The 16,843-nt window shown below is 66.2% G+C and overlaps 2 protein-coding genes across 2 annotated transcripts; both read right to left on the bottom strand.

The window, feature by feature from the left end:
• Positions 1–91: 91 nt before the first annotated feature.
• Positions 92–5,777, bottom strand: USP21 (ubiquitin specific peptidase 21). The gene is made up of 12 exons (XM_033083078.1): positions 5,047–5,777; positions 3,528–3,587; positions 1,990–2,113; positions 1,790–1,901; positions 1,577–1,714; positions 1,433–1,497; positions 1,238–1,341; positions 1,055–1,141; positions 881–959; positions 671–778; positions 459–573; positions 92–370 (listed from the first exon to the last, which is right to left on the bottom strand). Exons 1-12 carry the CDS (start codon positions 5,767–5,769, stop codon positions 280–282), a joined length of 1,806 nt encoding a protein of 601 aa, XP_032938969.1. The 5' UTR covers positions 5,770–5,777; the 3' UTR covers positions 92–279.
• Positions 5,778–6,959: 1,182 nt separating this feature from the next.
• On the bottom strand, positions 6,960–12,232 carry UFC1 (ubiquitin-fold modifier conjugating enzyme 1). Its single transcript, XM_033082880.1, has 6 exons — positions 12,110–12,232; positions 11,948–12,015; positions 11,043–11,106; positions 10,887–10,963; positions 8,445–8,535; positions 6,960–7,173 (listed from the first exon to the last, which is right to left on the bottom strand). The coding sequence occupies exons 1-6, from the start codon at positions 12,230–12,232 to the stop codon at positions 7,102–7,104; spliced, it is 495 nt and encodes a 164-aa protein (XP_032938771.1). The 3' UTR covers positions 6,960–7,101.
• Between the last annotated feature and the right edge of the window lie 4,611 nt (positions 12,233–16,843).

Raw genomic sequence — 16,843 nt, 5'->3', positions numbered from 1 at the left:
GCCCACTCATCCAAGCCACGCCCACTCATCACCATACCGGCTGTCAATCACAAGCCCCGCCCCGCCCTTTAACCCTTTAAAAACTTGGCGGTTTTTGGGGTTTTTTTAATAAATTTATTCACAAAACCCCCCGGGGCCGCTCGGGACGCGGCCGCACCCCCCGCACCCCCCTTGCCGCGGGGTCCGGGGGGTTCCCGAGGGAAGGGAAGGAGGGGTTCACCCCCTCCACCCCCCACCCCCCAAACCCCCAGAGCGCTGTCGGGGGGCAGGGGGGGGGTCTCAGGGTCTGCGGCCGGGGGGCTCCTCCAGCTCGTAGAACAGCACGTAGCCCTCGCTGGACGGCACCTGGTTCTCGCTGATGGGCGAGACGCTGTGGAGGGGACAGGGACACCCTCAGCACCCACTCAGGGGGTGTCCTGGCAGGGTGGGGGGCACGGGCAGGGGTGGGGGGCACTGACCGGGAGTCGTTGTAGACGCGCCAGCCGGCCGGGTCGCGGCAGAACGCCGTGTAGTGACCGTAGTGGACGCTGCCCGAGTGGTTGCACAGCGCGTACAGGCTGTACACAGGGCTGCCTGCAGCACGGGGGGGTCGGGATGAGAGCTGAACCCCCCTCACAGCACCCCAAAAATCCCAAAAATTCCCCCCCCCAGGCCGGGATTCCCTCCTCACCCGCCTTCTCGCTGGCGAATTCCCGCAGGTTGAGCTGCTGCAGCGGGAAGTCCACGAAGACGGAGCATTTCTTGATGGAGTAGCGAGTGGTGGAGAACCGGTTCAGGTCTGCCGAGGGTTAAGGGAAAAGGGGGGATGGAGGGGTGGTCCCTGAACCCCCCAAAAAAACCCCGAAAAGATTTGGGGGAGGTGTTGATTCCCAAAGGATACGGAGCACCAGGATGCGTGGGAAGCGCTGGATCGTCAACTTCTTGGTGCTCCGCGTCCGCTGCCGGCACTTGTCACACACCTGAGGGGACAGGAGGTCAGGGAGGGGCTGGGGGACACACTGGGGGGCTCCAGGATGACGGGGGGGACACTTTGAGGGGGGGTCCATCCTCTCACCGGGGCGTTCTCCGAGTCCAGCTCCTCCTCCTTGGTGAAGAGGCTGAAGCAGTCGTGGAGCGAGACCTTCCCCCCGGCAAAGCTTTTCTGGAGGTCAGGAGGAACTCAGGAGGGTGTGAGGGGAATTTGGGGGGGTCTGAGGGGTTTTTTTGGGGGGGTCTGAGGGGTTTTTGGGGGTCCTACCTTTGGGATGGGCAGCGAGAGGTCGCAGAACACCTCGAAGGTGGTGGAGCGGTAACCGCAGGCCTGGCACTTGAGGCAGCTCTTCAGCTGCCCCACAAAGAGATCTGGGGGGGCAAGGGGCGGTCAGGGAGGGCACCCCCAGATATTTTGGGGTCCAGGGGACATGGGGGGGACACCCCCATTCCCAGAGCTCACCCACAATCTTGCTGTCCTCCCTCTCCAGGTACCGTTTCCACATCTGGTTGGCGCGTTCGTCGTCGCTGAGGGGGCGACATCGGGGATGAGTTACCCCCAAAATCGGGGTCCCCCCTCCCCACCGACCCTCTCCCCCACCCTCACCTGAGCGTTTCGGGGTCCTCCAGGGCCGGGGGTCTCCGTGTGTCCGACAGGATGCTGGGGGTGCGCCGGCCCTTCCTGTTGATCTCCACGTGCAGCCGGTCCATGAAGAATTTGAGGAATTCCTGCGCGTCCTGCTGGCTGCGGGGACGGGGACACTCAGTGACCATCCCCGGGGTGTCCCCAAAATTTTTTGGGGGTAGGGGGGTGTCTCACCTGTAGCCTGTGAAGGAGGGGACATATTTTTGGAACACAGCCTTGAAGCGCCCGGGGTTGACGGCCTCGGAGGAGTCGGGGTGCCAGAGGGCGGCGATGACATCGGCGAAGGCTGCGGGGACACGGCGGGGTCAGCGCCCCGCGGGGGTTGTGTGACACCTCGGGGAGGGGCTAAGGGGGTTTTGGGGGGTCTGTCCCACCTTCGGTGAGCTCCTGGGGGGCGCGGGGGCCGGGGGGCTGCTCCTGCTGGAAGTCCCGGCGCAGGCAGTAGTCCCGCAGGGGTTTGGTGCTGCTCAGGCACTGCAGCACCGCGTTCATGAAGCACTGCGAGGGGACACGGGGACATTCCTGGCATGTGGCAGGTCACCAAGGGGACATCGGGGTGTCCTCCCCACACCGCTGTGGGGGTGTGATGTCCCCAGGGGGATGGGACAGCCACAGAGCCCGGGGGGACACGGAGGTGACGCCCAGGTGACACCAAGGGACGCATAAAGGACACCAAAGGGACCCTCCCGCAGCCCAGGACAGAGGGACAGGAGGGTTGGGGACAGCGCTGTGGGGCGGGGGACATCCCCAGCAGGATGGAAATGTGACGCTCCGAGCCTGGGGGACCCCGAGGGACAAAGGGACAGGAGGGTTGGGGACCGTGGGGACAGCGCTGTGGGGCTGGCAATGTGACATCCCAGCAGGATGGGAGCACGACCACCGAGCCTGGGGGACCCCAAATCCCTCCCGCACCCCAGGACAGAGGGACAGGAGGGTTGGGGACCGTGGGGACAGCGCTGTGGGGCTGGCAATGTGACATCCCAGCAGCCTGGGGGACCCCAAATCCTTCCTGCACCCCAGGACAGAGGGACAGGAAGGTTGGGGACAGCGCTGTGGGGTGGGGGACAACCCCAGCAGGATGGGGATGTGACACTCCGAGCCTGGGGGACCCCGAGGGACAAAGGGACAGGAGGGTTGGGGACCGTGGGGACAGCACTGTGGGGCTGGCAATGTGACATCTCATCAGGATGGAGGACCCCAAATTCCTCTCACACCCCAGAACAGAGGGACAGGAGGGGTGGGGACCGTGGGGACAGCGCTGGGAAGGAGGACAGGAGCATGGCCACCGAGCCTGGGGGACCCCAAATCCCTCCCACACCCCAGAACAGAAGGACTGGAGGGTTGGGGACCGTGGGGACAGCGCTGTGGGGCTGGCAATGTGACATCCCAGAAGGACAGGAGCATGAGCACCGAGCCCGGGGGCCCCAAATCCCTCCTGCACCCCAGAACAGAGGGACAGGAGGGTTGGGGACAGCGCTGTGGGGCGGGGGACATCCCCAGCAGGATGGGAATGTGACACTCCGAGCCTGGGGCACTCCAAGATGACCCTGAGGGGACCCCAAATCCTTCCTGCACCCCAGAACAGAGGGACAGGAGGGTTGGGGACCGTGGGGACAGCGCTGTGGGGCTGGCAATGTGACATCCCATCAGCTTGGGGGACCTCAAATCCCTCCCACACCCCAGAACAAACGGACAGGAGGGTTGGGGACCATGGGGACAGCGCTGGGAAGGAGGACAGGAGCATGACCACCGAGCTTGGGGGACCCCAAATCCCTCCCACACCCCAGGACAGAGGGACAGGAGGGTTGGGGACAGCACTGTGGGGCTGGCAATGTGACATCCCATCAGCCTGAGGGACCCAAAATCCCCCCCACACCCCCGAGGAAAGAACCTGGTGCCCACAGCCACTCACCGTGTTGCCCAAATTCCTGAGGCCGACGTGTCCCGAGCCCAGCAGCAGCGTGTGGTGCGTCTGAGGGGACATCGAGCGACACCCCGTGAGCCGCGCCCCGCCCGCCCCGTCCCCCCGCGCGTCCCCAGCCGCCGGTGGCTTCACCTCGCCGGTGACCAGCAGCAGCCCCATGACCGCCGTGTGCACCACGGACTCGGAGATGTCGGTGGCCCGGCCCTGGAGCTCCCGCCGGGTCACCAGCGAGCGGTGCAGCTTCCGCGGCAGCTCCACCAGCGTGGCTCCCTGCAGCCCCGGCATGGTGGCACCGGGGTGGCCCTCGAGGGAGCGATGGCACCGATGGCAGCCAGCGGAGTGTCCCCTCCCCCCTCTCAGCTCATTAGCTGATCCGATTGCCCCGGCTATTCTGGGGAGGCTCATCCCGGGGGGATTAATTAGCCGGAGTTACCCCGGGGGACAGCGAGAGCTCGGAGGGGTGCAGAGGTAAACAGCCCACCCCCCAAAAAAACCCTCCTCGATTTAAATCCGGGGGGTTCGGGGGGTTGGCGGGGATGTGGGACCCCCAGTGTCAGCGCTGGGGACATTCCGGGAGGGGACAAGGCCGTGTCCCGGTGGGATTTTGGGGATTACGATCGCCCCACACGTGGCCGGGCAGGTGCGGGATGGGGCAGGGGGAGGCGGATGCGGAAACGGGGAGGGCAGCGGCAGTGTCACAAGGGGTGGCACTGGTCACCTGCGGTCACCTGAGTGCCACAAGGGGTGGCACTGGTCACTCCCGGCCACCCTGGAGCTGTGGGGCACGGAACTTGTCACTGCCAGAGCCACAGGGATGGCACCGGCCACCCCCAGCGACCCCTCCCCAGAGCCGTGGGGGTCCCCAAAACTGGACTGGAGAAGGGACAGGTGAGACTGTCCCCACCTTGGCGATGTCACCGATCTTGAGAGTGGGACACTGCAGGTCCCCAAAGGTTGGGGACAGCGTGGGGGTCTCAAAATGTCCCCAAAGCTGGGGACAGTGTGGGGATCTCAAAATGTCCCCAAAGGTGGGGACAGCGTGGGGGGTCTCAAAACGTCCCCACAGGTGGGGACAGTGTGGGGGTCTCAAAATGTCCCCAAAGCTGGGGAGAGTGTGGGGACCTCAAAACGTCCCCAAAGCTGGGGAGAGTGTGGGGACTTCAAAACGTCCCTAAAGCTGGGGACAGCGTGGGGGTCTCAAAATGTCCCCAAAGGTGGGGACAGTGTGGGGATCTCAAAATGTCCCCAAAGGTGGGGACAGCGTGGGGGTCTCAAAACGTCCCCAAAGCTTTGGGATCTCTGCATGTCCCCAATGGTGGGGACAGCGTGGAGGTCCCCACAGCTGGGGACAGTGTGGGGGTCTCAACATGTCCCCAAAGCTGGGGACAGCATGGGGGTCTCGACACGTCCCCAAAGCTGGGGACACCGCGGGTGTCTCCACATGTCGCCGAGGCCGGGGACACCGCGGGGACACCGCCACACCCCCCCGCCCGCGCCGGGCTCTTACGGCGGCCGCCTTGTCCTCGGTCCGGCCGGGCGCGGGGCTGCCGGGGCCGTGGCCGTACGGGGGCTCGGTGCGGGAGCGGGGCCCGCCCTCGGGGCGCACGGAGAGCAGCGGAGGGGTGGCCTTGCCGTCGGGCCCGGGTGCCACGGTGACCCTGCGGAGCGAGGAGCTCCTCCGGAGCGCCAGAGCGCCCGCGCCCAGCGGGTGCCCGCAGTCCCTGAGCACCAGCCGGCTCAGCGCCACCGCCACGTCCTCGGCTCGGCTGGGGACACCGCCACCACCTCCGCCACCTCCCTGGCTCAGGTCCCCGATGCTGATGGATTTGGAGCGGGCCAAGTTGCTCCTGCGCCGCTCGGCCGCGCTGGGCAGCGAGAAGGAGGCACTGCCGGGCACCTGCGGGGCACCCCCGGGCACCCGCACGCCGTGATCGGCTTTCACCGGGCCCCGGCGACCCCCCGGCCCGCGGGGAGCGGGGTCCCCCCGTTTGGCCGCCCGGCCCCGTTCCAGCTCCAGCTTCTTGGGGCGGGGGTCTTCGTGCGGCGGAGGGGGCCGGGGGGGCAGCAGGCGGAGTTTGGGGGCCGGGGAGAGCCCGTTGGGGGCCGCATGGCGCTCCTGGCTCAGCGCTCGGTGGCCGCTGGGCAGGCGGGCGCCCGGCCGGGGCTGCGCGGTCACCACGGCTCCGGGGTCCCTGGCGCGGCCCAGGCGGTGCTCCGAGGCCTGGGGCATGGCGGGGCCTGCGGGGACAGCGACAGGGTGGTGACAAGGGTGGTAGGGCTTGGGGGGGGGTGGTAAAAGGGGAGGGGGACAGCGGGACCCACCTGCTCACAGCCCCCCGCGCCCGGCGGCCGGACACAGCGTCCCGTGGGCGGGGGCCCTGCGGGGAGGGGGGACACGGGGTCAGCGGGGGGACCCCGAAGCCTTGCGGGGATCCCCCCGAGTTCCGTGACAGCCTCTCGGTGGGAATGGAGGGGTTGGGAGATGTGTGCCACCCCCCGAACCGGGTCCTGCTCCACGGGGACAGCGCAGGGACCCCAAAGCTTTGGGGGGACCCCCAGCTCCGGGCGGGCTCGGGGTGAGTTCACAGCTGTGTCCCACCCCCCAAACCCGGTCCTGCTCCCCGGGCCGGGGGGTGGCGATGCCCAGAGCACCCCGGGGAGGTGAGGGGTGGTCCCGGAGGAGAAGCCCCCGCTGTTCCCCAGCTCGGGGCGGGGGAGGGCCGGACAGGTCGCTGTAGAAGCCCCCAACCCCCGGGCTCAGCCCCCTCCGCAGTCCCCGGTCCCTCCTTCACCCCAACCCGGGGTCCCCCCAAAGGCGCTTCCCGCAGCCCCCTCCCCAAATCCCCCCCCATCACCCCGGGCCCCCCCACCCCTCAGGGCCCCGCCCCCCTCTCCAGGCCTGGGGTCCCTCACGGGGGGTGTCCCTGTCCCCCCTCCCCGCACCTCCCCCTTCTCTTGAGGTGTCCCCGCTGTCCCCCCTCCATCATCCCGGTACCCCCCCGCCCCCCGGGGCCCTGGCCCGCACCCCCCGCCCGGCCCCGGCGCTCCCCTGCACAGAGGTGTCCGCTGTCCCCGAGCCCTCCCCAGCCCCAACTGACGCCCCCCTGCCCCCCCTGCGCCCCTCGGCGGGGTCGCCCCGCGGTCCCCCCGCACCTCCCGCGGGCCGCCATGGCAACAACTCCCGCCGCACCCGCCGCCATCTTTGTTCCTCCCTCAGCCGGCCCCGCCCCCGGCGGCCTCGCCGCGCGCTCTGCGCATGCGCCGCACTCCAGGCCACGCCCCCCGCACCGCGCGTCGCCATGGAAACCGCGCGGCGTCTTAAAGGGGCCGCAACGCGCGCGGGTTTCTGCAGGGGGGGACACCGGAGGGGCGTTGGGGACAAATCCCCGCCGTGCCACCCCCGAAATAACAAAGCGCGACTAAATCGGGGTTGGATTTTTATTGGGGAGCAGCAGCGAAGCGGGGGGGAGGGGTGGGAGAAGCTGGGAAGGGAATGGGGGGACCCCCAAGGGGTGGCCACCACCAATGTCCCTTGTCCTTGTTGGTCACTTGTCCTTGTTGGTCACTTGTCCTTGTGCTGGATGAGGCCCTTGGAGATGAGGTCCGGGATCTCCACGGCCAGCCAGGGCCCCAGCTGTGGGGACAGCGGTCACTCCCGTAATTTGTCACCCCCCTCAGCATCACAACAGTGTGACAACCCCCCCATGTCACACCCCGACGTCTCCATCACACCCCTCACTGTCACACCCCCCCCCATGGGTGACCTCGCTGTGCCCCACACAGTGTCACCTCTCCTGGGTGACCCCACACTGGTGACAACAGCCCTGTCATGGTGACATCCCCCCAGTGTCACCCTGACACGGTGACACCTCCTGTGTCACCCCTGTCACCCCCCCAGTGTCACCCTGACACAGCAACACCCCTGCAGTGTCACCCTGACACGGTGACACCCACCCAGTGTCACCCGTCACCCCCTCCAGTGTCACCCTGACACCCCGCAGTGTCACCCTGACACAGTGTCACCCAACCCAGTGTCACCCTGTCACCCCCCAGTGTCACCCCTGTCACCCCCCCAGTGTCACCCTGACACAGTGACACCCCTGCCGTGTCACCCGTCACTCCCCAAGCGTCACCCTGACATAGTGACACCCCCACAATGTCACCCCCTGTCAACCCCCCAGTGTCACCCTCACACTCCCAGTGTCACCCTGACACAGTGACACCCGCTATCACCCCTGTCACCCCTCCCAGTGTCACCCTGACAGCCCCCAGTGTCACCCAGACACAGTGACAGCCCCGCCATGTCACCCCTAACACCCCCCCCCCCAGTGTCACCCTGACATGGTGACACCCACCCAGTGTCACCCTGACACCCCTGCAGTGTCACCCTGACAGTGACACCCCCACAGTGTCACCCCTGACACAGTGACACTCCCCCAGTGTCACCCCTGTCACCCACTCCAGTGTCACCCACACAGTGTCACCATGACACTCCCAGTGTCGCCCTGACATGGTAACATCCCCGCAGTGTCACCCCTGTCACCCCCCCAGTGTCACCCTGACACAGTGACAGCCCCCAGTATCACCCTGACAACTCCCCAGTGACACCCACCCAGTGTCACCCCTGTCACCCTCACAATGTCACACCTATCACCCCTCCCAGTGTCACCCTGACACAGTGACACCCACCCAGTGTCACCCCTGTCACCCCCCAGTGTCACCCTGACACCCCCCCAGTGTCATCCTGACAGTGTCACCCTATCACCCCCCAGTGTCACCCCTGTCATTCCCCCAGTGTCACCCCTCCCAGTGTCACCCTGACCCACTGTCACCCTGCCACCCCCCCAGTATCACCTGTCACCCGCCCAGTGTCACCCTGTCACCCCGCCGTGTCCCCCCGCTCACCCCCAGGGCCATCAGGTGTGCCAGCCCGAATTTGGGGACGTTCCTGGCCCACAGCGGTTTGAAGTGGTCACTGAGGCAGATCTTGCCCCCCCTGTGGGGGAGGGACCGGTCAGACCCCCTGGGACCCCCCAGGACCCCCCAGGACCCCCCAAATCCCCCCTGGGATCCCCCAGGACCCCCCCAAATCCCCCCTGGGACAGGAGGAACCCCTCAGACCCCCCCTGGGACCCCCCCAGGACCCCCCTGGGATCCCCCCAGGACCCCCCAAATCCCCCCCCGGGGCAGGAGAAACCCCTCAGACCCCCCTGGGACCACCCTGGGACCCCCCCAGGAACCCCCAAATCCCCCCTGGGACCCCCCAAATCCCCCCTGGGGCAGGAGGAACCCCTCAGACCCCCCTGGGACCACCTAGGACCCCCCCCAGGGACATCCCCCAAGCCCTGGACCCCTCCCCAGGTCCCCACCCCAGAACCTCTCAAAGCCCTCAGACCCCCCCTAAAACCCCCCAGGACCCCCCCCCCGGATTCCCCCAGCCCCCAGGACCCCCACAAGACACCCCTGAACCCCCTTTCCACCCCCCCCAGCCCCAAAACCCTCCCTAGGACCCTCCCAGGACTCCCCCACCCCAGGACCCTCCCCAGGACCCTCCCCCAACTCTCAGAACCTTCCCCAGGACCACCCCCTAAATCCCTGTTCCAACCTCCCCCAGCCCCAAAACCCTCCCCAGGACCCCTCCCCAAAGCTCTAAGAACTTCCTCAGGACCCTCCCCCAAATTCTCCCAGCCCCAAAAGACCCCAGGACCCCCTTCCTAGCTCTAACACCCTTCTCAGGACCCTCCCCCAAATTCTCCCAGCCCCAAGACCATCCCCAGGACCTCCCCCAGCCCCAAAAACTTCCCCAGGACCCCCTCCTCAGTCTCAGGACCTCCTCACAAGACCCTCTCCAAGTCCTCCCCACAGCCCTGAGACCCTCCCCAGGGCCACCCCAGCCCCAAAAGACCCCCAGGACCCCCTCCCCAGCCCCAGGAGCCCCCCAGGACCCCCTCCCCAGACCCAGGAAACTTCACCCCCACAAACCCCCAGCTCCAAAAGACCCCCAGGACCCCCTCCCCAGGCTCAGGACCCCCACCCCATGACTCCCCCATCCCCAAAAGACCCCCAGAACCACGCCCCCCAGCCCCAAAAGACCCCCAGGACCCCCTCCCCAGCCCCAGGACCACCCACCCATGACGCCCCCAGCCTCAGAACCTCCTTCCCAGCCCTAAAAGACCCCCAGGACTCTCTCCCCAGTCCCAAAAAATCCCCCAGGACCTCCTCCCCAGCCCCAGGACCCCCTCCCCAGTCTCAGGACCCCCTCCCCATGACTCCCCCAGCCCCAAAAGGCCCCTAGGACCCCCTCCCCAGCCCCAAAAGGCCCCCAGGACCCCTCCCCAGCCCCAAAAGACACACAGGACCCCCTCCCCAGCTCTAGGACCCCCTCTAGGACCCCCTGCCCAGCCCCAGGACCACCCACTCATGATTCCCCCAGCCTCAGAACCCCCTCCTCAGCCCTAAAAGGCCCCAGAACCCCCTCCCCAGTCCCAAAAAAACCCCCAGGACCCCCTCCTCAGCCCCAGGACCCCCTCCCCAGCTCCAGGACCCCTCCAGGACCCCCTCCCCAGTCCCAGGACCACCCACCCATGACGCCCCCAGCCTCAGAACCTCCTCCCCAGCCCTAAAAGACCCCCAGGACCCCCTCCCCAGTCTCAGGACCCCCTCCCCATGACTCCCCCAGCCCCAAAAGGCCCCCAGGACCCCCTCCCCAGCCCCAGAATTCCCTCCTCAGCTCCAGGACCCCCCTCCCCAGGACCACCTACCCATGACGCCCCCAGCCCCAGGACCCCCTCCCCAGTCCCAAAAAAACCCCCAGGACCCCCTCCCCAGTCTCAGGACCCCCTCCCCATGACTCCCCCAGCCCCAAAAGACCCCCAGGACCCCCTCCCCAGCCCCAAAAGACCCCCAGAATCCCCTCCTCGGCCCCAAAAGACCCACAGAATCCCCTCCTCAGCCCCAAAAGACCCCCAGAATCCCCTCCCCAGACCCAAAAGGCCCCCAGGACCCCCCCCCTCCAGCCCCAGGACGCCCCCCCAGCCCCAAAAGACCCCCAAGACCCCCTCCCCAGCTCTAGGACCTCCTCTAGGACCCCCTCCTCAGCCCCAGGACTCCCTCCCCAACCACAAAAGTCCCCCAGGACCCCCTCCCCAGCCCCAGTAAACCCCACCCCCACAAACCCCCAGCCCCAAAAGACCCCCAGGACCCCCTCCCCAGCCCCAGGATCGCCTCCCCATGACTCCCCCAGCCCCAAAAGGCCCCCAGGACCCCCTCCCCAGCTCCAGGACCCCCCCAGGACCCCCTCCCCAGCCCCAAAAGGCCCCCAGGACCCCTGCCCACCCCCAGACCCACCGGTACATCTTGGCCGTTTTCCCGTCCAGCTCGGGGATGGCGATTTCGGGGGCGGTGCCCGGGTACGTCACCGGGATCTGGGGGGGCAAGGGGGGGTCAGCACCCCCTGGGACACCCCCACAACCCCAAACCAACCCCCAGGAGCCCCCTCCTCACCTCGAACTCGATGTTGAACTCGTACTTGAGCAGCTCGTGGATGTACCAGCACCTGCCGAACCACCTGCAGAAAATTCGGGGGGTGTGACCCCCTCAGTGTGGGCAGACCCCACAAAAGCCCCTCAGAACGCCCGGTGTCCCCCCCAAAACCCCTCAGACCTCCCAAAAAGCCCCTCAGCACCCCCTGGGACCCTTCCCCAAAATCCCTCAACCCCCCCAAAAGCACCTCAGAGCCCCCTGGGACCCCCTCAGTGTGGAGAGACCCCCACAAAGCCCCTCAGATCCCTCCCCAAAGCACCTCAGCACCCCCCGGGACCCCCCCAAAAACCCCTCAGACCCCCCAAAAGCACCTCAGAATCCCTGGGACCCCTCCCCAAAACACCTCAGACCCCCCCAAAGCACCTCAGCACCCCTCGGACCCCCCCAAAACCCCTCAGACCCCCCAAAAGCACCTCAGAATCCCCTGGGACCCCTCCCCAAGGCACCTCAGCATCCTCGGGACCCCCCCCAAAATTCCTCAGACCCCTCCAAAGCCCCTCAGCACCACCTGGGACCCCTCCCCAAAACACCTCTGACCCCCCCAAAACCCCTCAGACCCCCCAGGACCCCTCCCCAAATCCCCTCAGCACCCCCTGGGACCCCCCCCAAAATACCTCAGACCCTCCCCATGCTCCTCAGAGCCCCCAAAGTACCTCAGACCCCCCCCTCAAAGCCCCCTCAGCACCCCCCGGGACCCCCCCCCAATTCCCCCCAGACCCAGGGACGCCCCCCAAGCCCCCCCTCATTTCCCAGAACCCCCCTCCCCCTTCCCCCCGATGCCATTTTGGGGTCCCGGGACCCCCTGGGTGGGGAATGGGGGGTCCCGGGGGGCGTCCCGGGGATCCCGGAGCCCCCTCCCCACTCACCGGGTGCCCTCCGGGTTGGACTCCAGGCGGAACCAGTCGGTGTCGGCGCGTTTATTGTTCTCCACGTACTGGGGGGGGACACCGGAGGTCACCGGAGGGGTCACGGGGGGTGACACCATACGGTGACACCGGGGTGAGGGACACCGGGGTGACACCACGCACCTGTATGAGTGCCCGGTACTCCTCACGCAGGCGCTCGGCCCAGCCCTCGCGGTCCCGCGGCCCCGCCGGAGCCCGCAGCAGCGGCAGCTCCGCCACCGCCCGCCGCGCCGCCGCGTCCGCCATGGCCGGGCCCCGCCATGCCGCCCCGCCGGAAGTGACGTGGCGACACCGCCCGGCCCCGCGCCGCCATCTTGTGTGGGGGAGCGGCGGGAAAACGGTGACGTCACAGCCGCCATCTTGGGTGAGGGCACGCCCTGCGTGTGAGGGCAAGGGGGTGCCGCCATCTTTAGTGAGGGCAGGTAGGAGGGGATGGGTTGGGGGTCAGCGACAGAGACCCCCAGACAGGATGAGGGACCCCTGACAGAACCAGGGACCCCCTGATAGGACCAGGGACCCCCGACAGAATCAGGGACTCTCGACAGAACCAGGCACCGCCACCGCCCGGCCCGGCGCCGCCATCTTCGGTGGGGGCGCGGCGGGAAAGCGGTGACGTCACTGTCGCCATCTTGGGTGAGGGCACGCCCTACGTGTGAGGGCGAGGCGGTGCCGCCATGTTTAGTGAGGGCAGCCAGGAGGGGATTGGTTGGGGGTCAGTGACAGAGACCCCCGACAGGACCAGGGACCCCTGACAGAACCAGGGACCCCCTGATAGGACCAGGGACCCCCTGACAGGACCAGGGACCCCCGACAGAATCAGGGACCGCCACCGCCCGGCCCCGCGCCGCCATCTTCGGTGGGGGCGTGGCGGGAGAGCGGTGACGTCACCATCGCCATCTTGGGTGAGGGCACGCCCTGCGTGTGAGGGCGAGGCGGTGCCGCCATCTTTAGTGAGGGCAGCCAGGAGGGGATTGGTTGGGGGTCAGTGCCAGAGACCCCCGACAGGATGAGGGACCCCTGACAGAACCAGGGACCCCCTGACAGGACCAGGGAACCCCGACGGAATCAGGGACCCCCGACAGAACCAGGGACCGCCACCGCCCGGCCCCGCGCCGCCATCTTCGGTGGGGGCGTGACGGGAAGCGGTGACGTTATCACCGCCATCTTGGGTGAGGGCACGCCCTGCGTGTGAGGGCAAGAGGGTGCCGCCATCTTTAGTGAGGGCAGCCAGGAGGGGATTGGTTGGGGTTCAGTGACAGAGACCTCCAGACAGGATGAGGGACCCCTGACAGAACCAGGGACCCCCTGATAGGACCAGGGACCCCCGACAGAATCAGGGACTCTCGACAGAACCAGGCACCGCCACCGCCCGGCCCCGCGCCGCCATCTTCGGTGGGGGCGCGGCGGGAAAGCGGTGACGTCACTGTCGCCATCTTGGGTGAGGGCACGCCCTGCGTGTGAGGGCGAGGCGGTGCCGCCATGTTTAGTGAGGGCAGCAGGAGGGGATTGGTTGGGGCTTAGTGACAGAGACCCCCGACAGGATGAGGGACCCCTGACAAAACCAGGGACCCCCTGATAGAACCAGGGACCCCCGACAGAATCAGGGACCCCCGACAGAACCAGGCACCGCCACCGCCCGGCCCCGCGCCGCCATCTTCTGTGGGTGCGTGGCGGGAAGGCTGTTACGTCACCGGCGCCATCTTGGGTGAGGGCACGCCCTGCGTGTGAGGGCGAGGCGGTGCCGCCATGTTTAGTGAGGGCAGCCAGGAGGGGATTGGTTGGGGGTCAGTGACAGAGACCCCCAGACAGGACCAGGGACCCTCCACACCATCAGGGACCCCCCCCTAAAGCAACAGGGACCCCCCAACAGGACCAGGAACCTCTTGACACAACCAGTGACCCCTCCCCCACAGCATCAGAATCCCCCCAAGAAAAGTAACAGGTACCCCCCGATGGGCCCAGGGACCCCCCCCCAATCCCACTGACACCCCCTCAGCTCCAGGACCCCCTGCCCTCCCCAGTACAAGGACACATTGGGGGGCTCAGGGTTTTATTTGGGGTCTGTGATGGGCTCAGGGCTTTATTTGGGGTCTGTGATGGGTTCAGGGCTTTATTTGGGGTCTGTGAGGGGCTCAGGGCTAGACTGGGGTCCAGAGTGGAGGGTCTCAGAGTTGTTTTGGGGTCCATCCCGGGGGTCTCAGGTTTATTTTGGGGTCCATCCCAGGACTCTCAGGGTTATTTTGGGGTCCATCCCAGGACTCTCAGGATTATTTTGGGGTCCATGTGGGCTCTCAGGTTTATTTTGGGGTCCATCCCGGGGGTCTCAGGTTTATTTTGGGGTCCTTCTCAGGACTCTCAGGGTTATTTGGGGTCTATCCCGAGGGTCTCAGGGTTATTTTGGGGTCCATCCCGGGACTCTCAGGGTTATTTTGGGGTCCATCCCAGGGGTCTCAGGTTTATTTTGGGGTCCATGTGGGATCTCAGGGTTATTTTGGGGTCCATCCCGGGACTCTCAGGTTTATTTTGGGGTCCATGTGGACTCTCAGGGTTATTTTGGGGTCCATCCCGGGGCTCTCAGGGTTATTTTGGGGTCCATCCCAGGACTCTCAGGGTTATTTGGGGTCCATCCCGAGGCTCTCAGGTTTATTTTGGGGTCCATGTGGGGTCTCAGGTTTATTTTTGGGTCCATCCCAGGACTCTCAGGGTTATTTGGGGTCCATCTCAGGACTCTCAGGGTTATTTGGGGTCCATCCCGAGGGTCTCAGGTTTATTTTGGGGTCCATCCCAGGACTCTCAGGATTATTTGGGGTCCATCCCGAGGGTCTCAGGGTTATTTTGGGGTCCATGTGGGTTCTCAGGGTTATTTTGGGGTCCATGTGGGCTCTCAGGTTTATTTTTGGGTCCATCCCGGGGCTCTCAGGGTTATTTTGGGGTCCATGTGGGGTCTCAGGGCTGTTTGGGGTCCATCCCGGGGGTCTCAGGGTTATTTTGGGGTCCATGTGGGGTCTCAGGGTTGTATTTGGGGTCCATGTGGGGTCTCAGGGCTGTTTGGGGTCCATCCCGGGGCTCTCAGGGTTTTTTGGGGTCCATCCCAGGGGTCTCAGGGTTATTTGGGGTCCATCCCGGGACTCTCAGGTTTATTTTGGGGTCCATCCCGGGACTCTCAGGATTATTTGGGGTCCATCTCGGGACTCTCAGGGTTATTTTGGGGTCCATGTGGGGTCTCAGGTTTATTTTGGGGTCCATCCCGGGGGTCTCAGGGTTATTTAGGATCCATCCCGAGGCTCTCAGGGTTATTTAGGATCCATCCCAGGACTCTCAGGGGCTCTCCCGCTGCCCCTCCTCCTTGCCCAGCCGCAGCAGGGACGAGAAGAACCCCAGCACGTTGTTCTGCAGCTCCCGGGCCAGCGGTTCCAGCTGTTTGTTAGCCCGGTCCAGATATTGCCTGCAGGACGGGGGGGGGTCAGCGGGATTTGGGGAGGGGTCCCGGGCAGGGAGGGGCTCCCAAACCCCCCCATACTCGGCCTGGCTCTTCAGCTCCTCCGCCCGGAATTTCTGCGGCAGCTCGCGGGTGACGAAGTCGGAGAAGCTCTGGAATTGGCGAGTGAGGAAATCCTCGGTGGCCGCGGGCTCCGAGCCCTCGCTGGCCACGTCCCGCCGGACCAGCGCGGCCCCGAGGCGGGCGGTGGCGAGCAGGAGCAGCAGGGTGGCTACCGGGATCTTCATGGCTGTGGGGTGGGCACCGGGGTGGGGTTTGGGGGAGGATTTGGTGGCATTTCTGTCCCCAAAGTGCCGTCCTGTTTCTGCCCCATGGCTTCGTCCCAGCCAATTCCCGCCCCACAACCCCATCCCAATCCCAATCCTGACCCCAAACCCAATCCTGACCCCACATCCCAATCCCAATCCTGACCCCAAACCCAATCCCAATCCCGGCCCCACACCCCAATCCCAGACCCCAAAACCCAATCCCAATCCTTGCTGCACACCCCAATCTCGACCCCATATCCCAACCCCAATCCCTGCCCCACACCCCAATCCCAATCCTGATTCTGCACCCCTATCCCGACCCCACACCCCAATCCTGATCCCACACCCCAATCCCTGCTCCACACCCCAATCTCGACCCCATACCCCAACCCCAATCCCGGCCCCACATCCCAATCCTGACCCCAAACAACAATCCCTGCCCCTCACCCCAATCCCAATCCTGATTCTGCACCCCTATCTCGACCCCAAAACCCAATCCCAGACCCCAAACCCTGCCCCTCACCCCAATCCTGACCCCAAACCCAATCCCAATCCCTGCCCCACATCCCAATCCCAATCCTGACCCCACACCCCCGTCCTGACCCCATACCCCAGTCCCAGACCCCAAAGCCCAATCCCTGCCCCCCATCCCAACCCCACACCCCAATCCCGACCGCAAACAACAATCCCTGCCCCTCACCCCAATCCCAATCCTGATTCTGCACCCCTATCTCGACCCCAAAACCCAATCCCTGCCCCATACCCCATACCCCAATCCCAGACCCCAAACCCTGCCCCTCACCCCAATCCTGACCCCATACCCAATCCCAATCCCTGCCCCACATCCCAATCCCAATCCTGACCCCACACCCCCGTCCTGACCCCATACCCCAAGCCCTGCCCCACACCCCAATCCCAAATCCCATCCCTGCCCCACACCCCACACCCCAATCCTGACCCCACACCCCAATCCTGACCCCACATCCCAATCCCAGCCCCACATCCCAATCCCAGCCCCAATCCAATCCTGACCCCACACCCCAATGTCGATCCCAATCCCTGTCCCCAATCCCAGCCCTACACCCCAATCCCAGACCCCAAAACCCAATC

The sequence above is a fragment of the Catharus ustulatus genome, chromosome 30 (assembly GCF_009819885.2).
Source record: "Catharus ustulatus isolate bCatUst1 chromosome 30, bCatUst1.pri.v2, whole genome shotgun sequence".
Taxonomy (NCBI): Eukaryota; Metazoa; Chordata; class Aves; order Passeriformes; family Turdidae; genus Catharus; species Catharus ustulatus.
The sequence above is the reverse complement of the archived record's forward strand: the minus strand, read 5'-3'. Positions and strand labels throughout refer to the sequence as shown.